At 43.3% G+C, this 12715-nt stretch overlaps 1 protein-coding gene across 1 annotated transcript in view; it reads left to right on the top strand.

Annotated features, from left to right (window-relative positions):
- Window positions 1-10642: 10642 nt before the first annotated feature.
- Window positions 10643-12715, top strand: part of SLC2A12 (solute carrier family 2 member 12) — a 29788-nt gene continuing 27715 nt past the window's right edge. Inside the window, exon 1 of the mRNA XM_061378132.1 lies at window positions 10643-10977. Coding sequence (XP_061234116.1) covers window positions 10812-10977 — 166 coding nt within the window. The 5' untranslated portion in view covers window positions 10643-10811. The remainder of the gene's footprint in view (window positions 10978-12715) is intronic.

A 12715-nucleotide genomic window follows, 5' to 3' on the forward strand; every position in this document is an offset into this window, starting at 1 on the left:
TAAACACCACCACCCTGAGATAAAAAACAAGTATGCACGGTGCACTTGTTCACCCTTCTCTGACTGTTGTTCAACCCAACCCCAAGCAGTGATGGACTCCTCTCAGTCAACTCCTCCCAGTTTATATACTGAGCATGACATTCTATAGCATAGAATATGCCTTTGGCTAGTTCTGGTCATCTGTCCCAGCTGTGCTCCCTCCTGGGTTCTTGTGCCCCTCCTCAGTGGCAGGTCATGGGAAACTCAAAAGTCCTTGACAGTACTTAGCAACAACTAAAACATCAGTGTGTTATCAGCATTATTCTCAGACTGAAGCCAAAACACAGCACTGCACCATTTACTAGGAAGAAAATTAACTCTATCCCAGACAAAACCAGGACAAGTACCATTTAGCATTTTATTGGGAAACTGTTAACCATATGTCTGTAACAGATTATCTCCATTTCCAAGGTTAGGAACATAGGCTGGAACAAACCAAACAAAAGCAAGATACTGACTAGCACTGTAGGTTATAAGGGCAGCAGCACTGGCTGTGGTTTTGCAGTCTGAGCTCTGATGTAACACAGACCTCCAAATGGTTATTAAATAAACATTATCTGCGCTGTGTACTGAACAAGGTGAGTGAGGGTGTACAAAAGAAACTATGCAATAACTCTATTGAACAATGTATTGTGCATATGCATCAAAGAGCTGAGTTACAGAAGCATGAATACTCTGTTTCTGAGGTTTCCCAACTGCCACATATCTTCCTTTGCAATAGTGTTTCTATGTGACCTTGTGCATGAGATAAACCTATGCAGTACTCAAACATGGAGAGCACATATATGTAAAGAGCCATCAAGACAAATCTGTGCTGTCATCAGGAAACTCAGCTTGAACTGGAGAAGCTGTTTGCTTCCTTTCCGTGCTCAGTTAAGGGGGCTGAAGAGGGGAGGCACAACACAAGCTGCTGCTGAGACAGTCATGAGCTACTCCCACCTTTATCTTTCCCAAAACAGTGCAGCCCAGGCAGGAGCCACATTCTGGTCCCTGTCCCAGCAGGCTGCCCAGAGGTCTCTCTGAAGTCACAGCAACCTAGAGCAATCAAACTTCAACTTGATCCACTAGGAAACAAAGCTGGAGGGATGGAATGATGCAGGAAGTGTCCAAAAGCAGCCATGCCAAATCTGAGAGTAAATTGCCACTGTTGTGACTGCAGCCTGCACAGCTCCAGCAAGCTGCTAAGCCTTGCTCTGGGTGCAAGCTCACGCATTGCACCCAGCAGCTGCAGTTACCTTTGAGAGCAATGCAATTCAGTGTAGCTCTTCTACTTTTTCTCCAAGTAGCTCCTTCCAAATCCCACTTGCTCCATGGAATCTGTTATGTGGGAGGAAGCAGGATCTGACAAAGAAGAGGATGAGATTTTGATGAAGAAAGGGTCTCTGCTCTTGCCCTGAGCTCCCAACACCTTCAAACACATAGAGATCAGCACAGGGGAACACTATTACAGGTGTGTCCCCAAGACATCATTTCTCTAGCTTGCCACTGGCATGGGTGTCACTGGGCAGGAAGGATTTCAGGTGAATGAAGCAGTTTCAGGTTATACTAAGGCACTCTCACTGGCAAATTGCAAACCTGACTTTCAGCAGTGTGTTGCAAAGGTACGCACATGTGAGCACTGTCCCTGAGCTAAGTGCCAATCGCTGCCGCAACCATGTAAATAGTGCAGGTGCTGGACTGTTCCAAGTATCCTGCAGTCTTAATCCTTACGGATTAAATCTAGTCATAAAATTGCTTCTCCTCCTCAATTTTAACACTGCGTATGTTCAAGCTGAAGATGTAATGTTAAACACTTCATATGCCTTTCAGAAAATCAAAAGACTGGTTTAGAAAGCATGGCTTTTAAAAATAAAAAATGCTGTGCTATTTACATTCATATTCTTATTCCTGAGTTTCTATGAATGAAGGTAAACTAACTCGGGCTTTCAAGTTTTTAGAACTGAGAGGCTGAGTTATGTAGACCTGACTGCAGGAATTAGGCGCTCTAACATACTGCCTCTGATTTCAGTGGCATGTGTCCAAGAGTTCAAGAGCTGGCCCAAGTGTATTCACTTTCGGAATTGGCAGGGGAGCCAAACCCAACAACGATAAATATGGATATATATGTCTAAACATGTTGTTAGTCACAAAACACTCTAAACCACAGGGAGAGCTGTTTCAAAGTCAGATTTCTTGCAGCAAACTGAGGCTTTCTGCAACAGGGAACAGAAGGACTGAGTTTCCTTCCTTGTTTTTTAACTGCTCTGCCCCCTTAGGTGGGCTGAGGGAGGTAGAAAACATGGTCAGAGAACCAGGAGTGAGAAAGCATACGTGTATATGTGAAGGCATGCTCACTGAGTACAATTGAAATTTCAGAGTTTTCCATTAGCAGAGGGCAGACACCCACTGCAAAAAGCCAATGTGAAGGTTCAGGAGAGACACAGACAGGAAAGAAGAGACTTTTCTTTGTGTGGTGGAGTGTGTATTGGTCACTACCTAGGAAAGGGTAAGATTTCGAGAAGAAGGTGGAGCGTGAAGAAATATTCAGAGTTCCCATTTGGAAGGGGAGAAGTTGAAGGCAGTGGCAAAACTCACCAGCTTCCCTGAAAGTCAGTGAGATTGGTATGAACACTCTGTGGTGAGGCTGAAGAAGGAAAATGAGTTTTTCACTTTCCCAAAGAAGCCAGGAAGAGACTAGCAAATTCCCTTGCTCTCATAAAAGTCGTTGCTACGAAGCATCCACCCTAGTGCTGCTCTGGAGTTTCTGATTACTTTCTGTGGTATGAAAATAAACCTCAGCCACATCAGTAACTCTTGCCTATTGACTCCACATGTGCAAAAAACTTTCCAGTGACTATGTCCACAGTAGGAAAGTCCTTACCAAGAGCTAAATTTCGTAACAGCTAACTACAACACTCCTTTGTCCACGCTTCTTTGACAAGACTTGCTGAAGGTAAAAGCTGTAATGGAAAGCTAAAGCACTGTGTGCCCCTGTTTGCTGTGAGCCTAATCTCAGATATCCCTTCCTTGGGGGCATTCCTTCTCAGGAGCAATGTGGTGGCTCTTCCGGGGACCATGAATCTCCCACACAGCACATTCTGTACTACTGACAGTCTTTTGGATTTTGCCAATGACTATTTCATCAGTGTAAATTTAAACAATTAATGCTTCAGCAATTAGCCTGAAACAGAGAGGTTTAAGCCAAACCAAGCAGCGTGGAGTCTGAATCTGAATGAGAAGGGGGAGAGGAGGGTGTTTGCTGAATGAAGTTGCTCATAGGCTGGCAGCGCACGCCATGAAGAAGCCAAATGAGTGCACCAGGACTTCTGTAATCTTCATAGGGGTCCAAGTCCTGACGCTAAGGGCTCTTGTTTCACAGAAGTAAGTCAGCCAAGAAGGCATGCTGGGATGGCAGGGATCTTGGTGATGGGCTGCAGCTGCTTTCTCACAAGGCTGTGTCTGCCTATGCCAGTGGTGGGGAGGGAGGCGGCGCCAGCCCCCAAGCTGCAGTCCTCAGCAGCTCGGGGAAGACCTTCATAAAAACCGTGCTGGCAAACTAAACAGGAAGGGTTTGCTTCCCCCCTGGAAATTACTAAATCAGCTCTGCCAGAGGTGACAGGTACCTTGCGCAAAGTGCCTCCTTGCCTTCTGGCTGGTGCACTGGGGAAAGGAAACCTCTCTGGCACCTCCCTGTTGAAGCGCTGCCACTGTAGCATTTCTCCTATGTGAATTTCAAAAGCGGGAATTTTGGTGTATGCAGAGGCAGGGAAGGATTCTGGCACAGAAACCCTCCCAAACAACCTCTCCTGTGTTGTCCTGTGTGATATCAGACCTGTGACTCAACCTGCTGAGCTTTCAGGGTCTCAGTGCTGTGAAGGGAAATGATGGTCTCAGACTGGATTTCCCCTGGACAGCTCTGAACGTATACAGTCCACGGAAGACCATCTTTGATACCCTTTAACAAGCCCAGATAACAGTTTTTCTGGACAATGGATGACTTGAAGTTTTCAATGCATGTCAAGACAGTACACTGCTTATTTCTTTGTGCCCACTCAGGGAACATTAAATGACCTGTGCATTACAGGCTGGTTTCATTTCCTGCTTCCGATTTGGAAATTTTGATGAGCATTAGAAAGCTTTAGCCAGACATTTGGCATTAACAAGTACATGTAAAACTGCTTTCAGAATGCCAGCTGTGGTCAAAAACCAGCGAGAAGTCGAAGCACAGCATTAATGACATTTAGTTGTTTATTTTTGCAACAAGATTTTCAGGAGAAAACAAAACACTTTCTCGGTGGAAATAATTAAAACAATGAAAATGACTGCATTTCCTGTGTCACTGACATATTCCATGCAGGAGAAAATGTTTCCCAGCAACAATCAAAAAAAAAAAAAAAAAAGAAAAAGAATATCAGCAGCCCACATTTTTCTTAGCAATGTATATCCCTTTCCTAAATTGGAACAGGCAAGGGACTTTCAGCTTATACATTCTCAACAACTCATCACATGGGGAAACAGCAAAACCTTTTTCCACTGTGAAGTGGTCCGAAGGGCTTCCATTTTTGGCGCATGGTTTGGAAATTCTTAAAAAGTGCCCGATTTCGGGCAGTAGGCAAGTGGCATTTATAACTGGCTGCTCCAGGACCAGCCCTTGCCCTGGGACTGCACACTGGCAGGCACTTAACCATGTAGGAGGCAACATACTTATGATGGAAACAAAGCAGAAAATTAGGGCCTTGTGCCCACTGTTCCTCCTTTTCCATCTTTCTGAGATGCTTCTTTTGACTTCATACTTAAGATCAGCCTCTGCCAGTGAAGTAGCTAATAGAAGTGACTCTGATCATACAAAGTAGTATACTGGATACTAATAAATACGTTTGAAATGCAGTTGTGATACACCTCTTACTGGTTCATACTGGATTTTCTCCACTGCTTCCAGAAAATTATGTCAAAAACAGGTGAGAAAGAAATCATAAAAATTTCAGTTTAAGCAGAGAAACCATTTTGCCATTTTCCACAAGATAGTGAACTGGATAACATTTGTACAGGCATTTTTACTAAAGTTTCTGGCTTTCATTTATGACTGCCTCCCCATTTTATTTCAAATGGATAACTTTCTTTCAAATGTATGGGGCTGCTGTTTCTATCATTTGTTATAAAATTGTACATGTGAAATATCTGAAGGAAACAGTGAAGAACAGTGTATGATGTCAAACCACAGACATGTTATTCAGTATCTGTTACAAGTGGCCCTTCAGGTTGTCCAGAAGCTGGAAGACCTCTCCTTTTATTTGATGAAAAGGCTACACTGAAATGAAAGTAGAAACCTGAAGTAAAACTGAGGTTTTGTTGGGTTTTTCTCTCAGCTAAATTCTTTCTGTATTGTACTTTCCAACCCCCAGTTCTTACCTTCAGTTTGATTGTTAAGTGTTTGCCAAAACATAACTCTTAAAGTTGCTACTCTGGCAACATAATACTTTTAAAAAGAACTTTTAAAGAAGATGCTAGCAGAAGAGCAGCAGGAATAAATAGTTGTGCAGTGAGTCAGCAGGTGTTTTTCAGACCCTGGAGGGAGTTGTGAAATGTGATGAGCTCTGGATTGTATCTATTATTTTTTCTATCAAAAAAGGTCAAGAACTTTTTAGAAAAGATTTCTTTAAAGCTGGATAAAAATACATTGCTATAAATCAGTGCCTTTCAAACAGTAAGAACAAAACAGAAAAAAAAGAATGACTTAATAAGAAATCACATAGTTCAGAAATGAGAAACTTGTGTTCTCAGCTTTGTCATGAATTTTCTATATGTCATCAGATTGTACCATTTATTTACTTACTTAGTATTAAACATTTGTTCATTTGCAAAGTAACACAAAAGAATAGCTGAAATATTAATTTTATGAAATTTTTCTTACATTTATATAAAGCATCTTTGCAAAGCTGACTTCTAAATTACATTTCACTGGCTCCACAACAGTAATAACAATTATCTTCTCTATATTCACAGATCCTCAAGGGTTGACTTTCTTGACATAGCTCTCTTTTCTATCTAGTTTTCATTGCTCTGTGGAATTTTGGCACATTTTCTCCCTTATGTGTGGTGTCAATGCATCAACACTAATGGGAAAGGCTACTCGTGCTTTTTCAGATTGGTACTTTTTTCTGGAATAAGTGGTACATTTTTCTTGGTATTTTTACTCCCTACTTTTTTTTTTCCTCTCCATATCTCTTTCCAACTCTCATCCTCCTGGCCACCCTTATATTGTCCCATGCTGTCTATCTTATGAACCAATTCTGAAAATGGTGAACTATTCTCAGAGCAAAGCTCAGTGTTCACAGATGCAAGCAACATAGCTTCAGTTGCTACGGCAAGAAAATCCTCTTTGCAGTTTTGCTGAAAATCTTTATTTCCATATTTTAGAATAAATAAACTGGGAGAGTTTCACTATCTTCTTTTTGAAAGTCATAAAATGGTCAGGGAAACGAGATACCCTTTTTTACTCCAATGGTGATAATAATGGCCTAAGAAAACTTACTCAGAAAGCCCTTCAGCTCTTAATTCATTCCTATTTGTTGGCTTAATGCCAACTTTCGTGTCTCTCCACAGTTCCAAATATAAGTTATTAGATCCCTGGGAACACAGACAAATAACAATCATGACCCGAGATTTTAAAAGAAATGCCCACCTCAGCCTCACAGTTTTCTAGGCAGCTTATTCAGCGATTCAATGTGAGTATCTTCTTTTTCTACCCTAATCATGCCTTTAAAGTGTTTGGTCCATTTTGAAAGCAAAAAACTGAGAAAATATCAGAAAAGATGATTTCCTGCCAGCCGCACATTGACAAATCCAGCAGAGGAATCTCATGACTGTGTTATCCTCATACTCCTGGCTTGTCTCCTGACTTTCCCCTGCTTTAGGCTTTCCACTCTTCTTTATGCTGAATTGTGTGACCTGCTGCTCAGCCTCAGGCAACTCAGTTGTGGAGTCTGGGATTGTACTATTTGCAGTGTCATTGAGTTGTTTGCCTATGCTGGCGTTTGAGATTTCTTGCTTTCTGGAGCATTTCACCCCACTCCCTACGTTCATGCAGGACTCCACTCCCAGGCAGCAGTGAGAGGGGCAGAGTGGATGTGATTCTTTACCACCTTGCACATCCTCTGGCAGCCCCTCTGCCCCTGCTCTGACTGATACTTCTTGCTTTTGGGCACATGGCATGAGTCAAGCAGTTGTTTTAACAGCATACACAGGTAAGGCAGTAACAGGAAAAGAACAGAGAATTCAAAAGTAGCAAAGCACACTCCATTTTCTTCCCCCTTATCTAGTACATGTCTGTTGTACTGGAGTTTTGCTTGTTTGATTGCCTGTTTATTTCTGCTGGGAGACTGAGGGGGTATAGGGTTGTGGGACCATGACCCTGTGGCCACCAGCAAGGGTTTCACAGTCACTGCATTTCATGAGATCCCTTTACAATTGCCTTGGCTGCAGAATCAGCACAGGCTGTTTGCTTTCCCTCCCTCTGTTTGCTTTCATTGGCTGTAACCAGTTTTTTTCCAGTTCCTTCCTTTCCTGGGATGCCAGTTAATGCCAGTTAACACCAATAACACCAGTGCCTCAGCTTTTCAGCTGAAAACAGGTTCTCACACCTGCTGAGCTTTTCACTGTCAGTTGGCTACTGATAACACTGCAAAACATCCTTCATACCAATGCCATGCTAAGCAGCAGACCTCAGGATAAAATATTTCACGTTTCCACTTACTGGGAACATTTTTCCCTGAGACCTTATCACCATGATACAGTGGTTTTGGCACAGGGTGTAACTTAGGGAGCAGGTTGAAGCCCAGAGCAACAATGCCCCTTCATTTTTTTTATCTTGCCATTATGGTTTGTGCTGTGTACTGACTGCTTTACCATCCATAAAAGCTGGTTACCTCCTGATGTTACTAGAGGAGGAAAAGTTAAGACATTGCTGTGTTGCAGCTGGCACAGATACCATGAAATAAAGGCAGAACTAGGGAGGAAAAGTGGGTTATTTGGCCTTTATTTTCAGAAGATTATCCTGCTGGATTTCTAAGTAAGCAAGTAGGTAAATATTTAAAAATCAGTCCAGGCTCTGGCTTCTGAGGATAATGTAGGTAGCACTGAACTCCAGTTCTAAACACAGTTAAAAGAAATCTCCTTTGTTCTAAAATATCTTTTTATTCTTATTCAAAAAGAACAAAACTCATTGTTGTATTCACTTAAAATTCATCACTTCATCAGAAGATTTGGGAACTCCATGAAAAGCAGCCTTTTTTTTTTTATTACTTACTCCTGGAAGCAGTATGCTTCTTGTTGAGGGAAGATGCATATCCTGATAAGCTTTTAAGTTATCCCACAGTATATAGGTGCCAGCAGCTATACATAATCAGTATATTTAGTTGGAGGACTACATTTAGTTTAGGGATTTGAACAGAAAGGGCTGCAGTTGCATTACCTCTCTTATTTCCATCAAAACTAGTAATAGCTCACAGCTGAAGGACACTCTAAGTGTGATGGTAGTGGAGGTGCCTGCCCACACTGTCTTTGTAGAGATTGGCAGAATCAGTTTTGTGTGGAACAGGGGGAAAAAAGGGACAAATAAAGGGTGCAGAAGATCTTCACAAATGCTAGAAAGGCTGATGGATACTTCCAGTCTCAACAATGTTGTACTGCAAGCTTGTCTCAATAATTTCACACAGCAGTCCCTATTTCAGCAAAGCACATCTTTGTCAGTGGGATGGCAAAAGCTAATAGTAAGATTAAGTAGCCAATTCTTGTATATCTGATTACCTAAGGATGGGACAGATTTTCTATGTGGAACTTTCTGTAACTTCACATGTGCAAACTTAACAGTTGGGAATCTCTGAATAACCCTGGTGCAAAGAGGGCATAGAATGGGGGAGTCTGGCATCAGTTCATGCTGTTCAGGATGCCTCTCTTCCCACTGGGCATTCCCCCTTACAAACATCCCCCCTTTTCTGCCAGACCTCACCAGGAGCCTGGAGAGCCTCTCATATATTCTCCATGAAGCTGAACATGCCACAGGCAGGAGGAGTGAACCTCAGGGCCACATAGGCTTTGCTCCCCAGCAAGCTGGAGCAGGATCTCAGCAGTTCTCTGACTTCTTTAGGGCCATTACATAGAAAGACATTTGGGAAGTGGGAGCAAGTGTGTAGCTGTGGAGTTAGCCCAGTTTCCAAACAGCAGGCACTCGAGCAGAGCTGTGGGTTATATAAGGTGTGTGCTGTTAGAGGAGGTTGTTTACACACCACGTTATAGCAAAGGAATCTTATCATAGCTGATTTTAAACTTTGAAAAGATTTCAGCTCCTTCCCCAGTCTAAACAGCCTCTCTTTTTTTTTTTTTCTTTCCAAAACATCTGAATAATGTCTTTAAAAGCTGACATTAATTTTTGCACATAGCCCATGAGGATGTGGCAAAAAATTGTTAACAGCTCTGATAGCATCCTGACAGGTGGACATTTTGCATGGAAAATATGTTACACATGAGAGCAGAGCTAGGCTGACTTATTTAACTCCACACTGAAGGTATTGTCAATGCCAAACTTCCTGCTGGAACCAGTGCCCCTGCGGCATCCTTAGCTCTCCACCTTCTGAAGCTGACAGTGAGACAGCTGTCAGGGCAGTTGCAGCATCTTTGTCAAATCCTCTTGTTAAGCAAACACTGATAAGGGTGTATCATGCCTATTCTACTTAAGAAAAAAATGTTTAGGAATTCTCCTTCCTGGAAATTTTGCAAAAGCTACCAACTTTCCACCTCTGCCTTCCCTCCAATGCTATCTGCAGGCATTAGTGTATTAAAACAAAAACAGCCAAGACAAAACAGCACTCAGTGAAGGAGAAGAAAAGCACAAACAAGGAGCCTGCAGCACTGCCAAATTATACAACAGTGATTCCCACCAGGGATAGCTGGGACAACTTTCCTCACTGAGGCCAGCGGGTCTGCTGAGAACACTTCGGGGCTCCCACACCAGGACCAGGACTAGGATGAGGCAGGCAGCCCATGTAGGCAGCTTTCCCACATCCATGTAGCTTTTGCTGTGGTGCAGCCTCTGGCCACTGCTTCCCCCAAAGCTAGCAGGGGTGGAGTGACTCCTAGCAGCTCTCAGAATCAACCCTTTGACTCAATATAACTGAGACACTTTTTCCACAGATAATTTTCATGGGAAGAGGGTGGCTTGCTCTTCATTTGCTTGTAAAATAGCATGAGCATTTACGCTGTGAAAGCCATCGCAGACTGCAGAGGGCTGCCATGGCTTTTCTTTCCTCCCTGCTATTTCTCACCACAACTTGCTCAGTTTACAAGAGCTATGCAATGCTGAATGTGCGCGCTCAGTGCCCTAACTTTAGCTGACACAGCAAAAACTTCAAAACCACCCCTTAAGTGTGCCTTCTCTGTTAGAAACCTGTGCATATGAACACCAGAGGGAGAAGGAAAAGAGAGTGAGAGACACTTTAAGCTAATGGCTAAGGAATGTGCATCGAGTTGTGTGTGGACGTCTGATGTCTCCAACTATTTGTTAGCAGGCAAAAGCAATACTTCCGACAAACGGCCCTCCCCTCGCCTGTAATAGGCTCCCAAGAATAGCAACAGCCTGTGTCACTGCAAAGGGCAAAGCCTTCTGAAATAGCAACAAAGTTGTTCACAAACCACTTTGTGGTTTGCGTTTGGTTGCAGACAGCTTCAGCAACTTGTTGCCATGAGGAAACTAACCTGTGCTTTCCCCTCCGTCCAGGGAAGGACTGCTGCCCTGTGAAATGCTCCTGCCCCAAGGTGCAGAGGGGCTAGCAATGGTACCTGGGCAGAGCAAGGAGGACCTCAGCCAGCAGAGCCAGAAGATGAAAGCAGGGGAGGATGAGGAGAGCAGCCGGGGCAGCCACCGCAGCAGCCGCCGCCACCTCCCTGAGCTCCCGGCTGCAACAGGTAAAGTGGCCGGAGCTGAACGCCAGCTTAGTTTGTCAGCAGAGCAGCAGCGTGCCCGTGGAGCTAATGCTTCGGGCTCTGAAAGCAGCACTGCAAAGCCAAGGGACGTCCCAGGGCATGGGACTCTCGATGTCTAACAGTGAGAGAGGGGAAAACATGAGTAAGGAAAAGAAATGCCAGCTTGAAATTTGAACCAAGCTTTATGCTATACTTTTCCCAAAAGGCCTCGGTCCTACTCTCTGTGCATGTGTTGTTTGTTGTGCAGAGGCCTTCCCTTTACATAGATCAATCACCTGAAAAACTGGAAAACCCTCTGGTGCCCAAGATAGCAGCTGTGCTCCGGCTCTTTCATGCTCGGAAGCAATCCAGCCCTTTTCACGGAAGTGGAAGGAGGCCAGGCAAGCACTGCACCTGCTCACACAGGGGGAAATTGCAGGGTGGGGACATGGGGACTCCCTCCTCTTTTCCCCCCTAGCATTCCAGGCAGACATAGGGTTTCTGTGCTGACACCCTGAAAAAGCAGCTGCAAAATTTCTTCTTTTGAGTACTGAAGCTGAATTTCATAGCTCTTCACCTTTGCTGTCCTGCCCAGCCAGTCTGTCCAAGTTACAGCATGGTTTTGCACCTTGAGTCACTTTCACTGATGATAAGGTCAAAGAGAAAATGACCCACAAACATGATATTTCTCACCCACAAGACAGCTGTACCCAAAGAGGAAAGTACATTTGTAATCCAGAAATTACTATGTCCCGAGCAGGTTTTGTTCACTTAAAAATGAATGAACTGACTAACCCACAAATACCACAGGCAGAAATGCTTTGCTGGAGTATAATAGTGATCAGTCTAGTAGTATCTACTGATACCTGGATGCAGAGATGCAGAGGTCAATCAAGAACAGAAAGCCGGTTGGTGTGCAGACATATTTAACATTACCTGAGGGCATGGGGGGAGCAAAGCAGTTGCTTCTAGGATAACATCATCAAAGGGAAGCACAGCAATTACAATAGACAGCAGAGTTACTGCAGCACAAGGGTTGTGGCTAGAAGAGTACATGCAAATTACACACTTGGCCTTACCCTCAGAAATTAAAGCAGCAACTTGAAGGAATTTATAATTGCCTAGCTAGGAATTATAAGAACTTGTTGATTCTTACTGGAAAATAATGAAACAAAACCCATTCAATGTAATCAAGTGCCGGGCTGCCTGTTGACATAATGAAAATACATGGAAGAGCACTAAGAAATTGAGAGATGGCGAGGGTGGGTCTGCTCGGGATCTGCATTCCCTGTCTTTCCATCAGTGCCAGGGGAACTTTTTTCATGAAATTCAGATACTATGCAATACTTTAATTGGGCTTATACTGTACAAATTATACAATGCTTCCCACCATCACAGAAATTTAGATGTGTGAAAATATACAATTCCTTCTGCCTTCTTTTTTAGTCAGTTACAAAATATATGCTTTGGTTTTGCCTTTCACACTTGAGTGAAAGGAGTCACATTGGCCAAATGATCATGGATCCCACAAGGCCCTGACACTATTTTTGGGTAAATTTAATATACTCTGAGATTTTCCAGCTCTGCTTGAAACATAACTTTGTCCCAAAGCTACCGTTTGTTTCTTCCCGTAGGGTCTTGCTGGGTAACTGATTCAGATCCCATGCCAGACTTCTAGATAAGCAGTTAGATCAGATTTATGCCAGCTAAAAGGAGAAACACATCTATTAAATATCTATTG

The sequence above is a fragment of the Neopsephotus bourkii genome, unplaced genomic scaffold (assembly GCF_033783945.1).
Source record: "Neopsephotus bourkii isolate Nb327-2 ecotype Australia unplaced genomic scaffold, CSIRO-AGI_Nbou_v1 NB_1765, whole genome shotgun sequence".
Taxonomy (NCBI): domain Eukaryota; kingdom Metazoa; phylum Chordata; class Aves; order Psittaciformes; family Psittacidae; genus Neopsephotus; species Neopsephotus bourkii.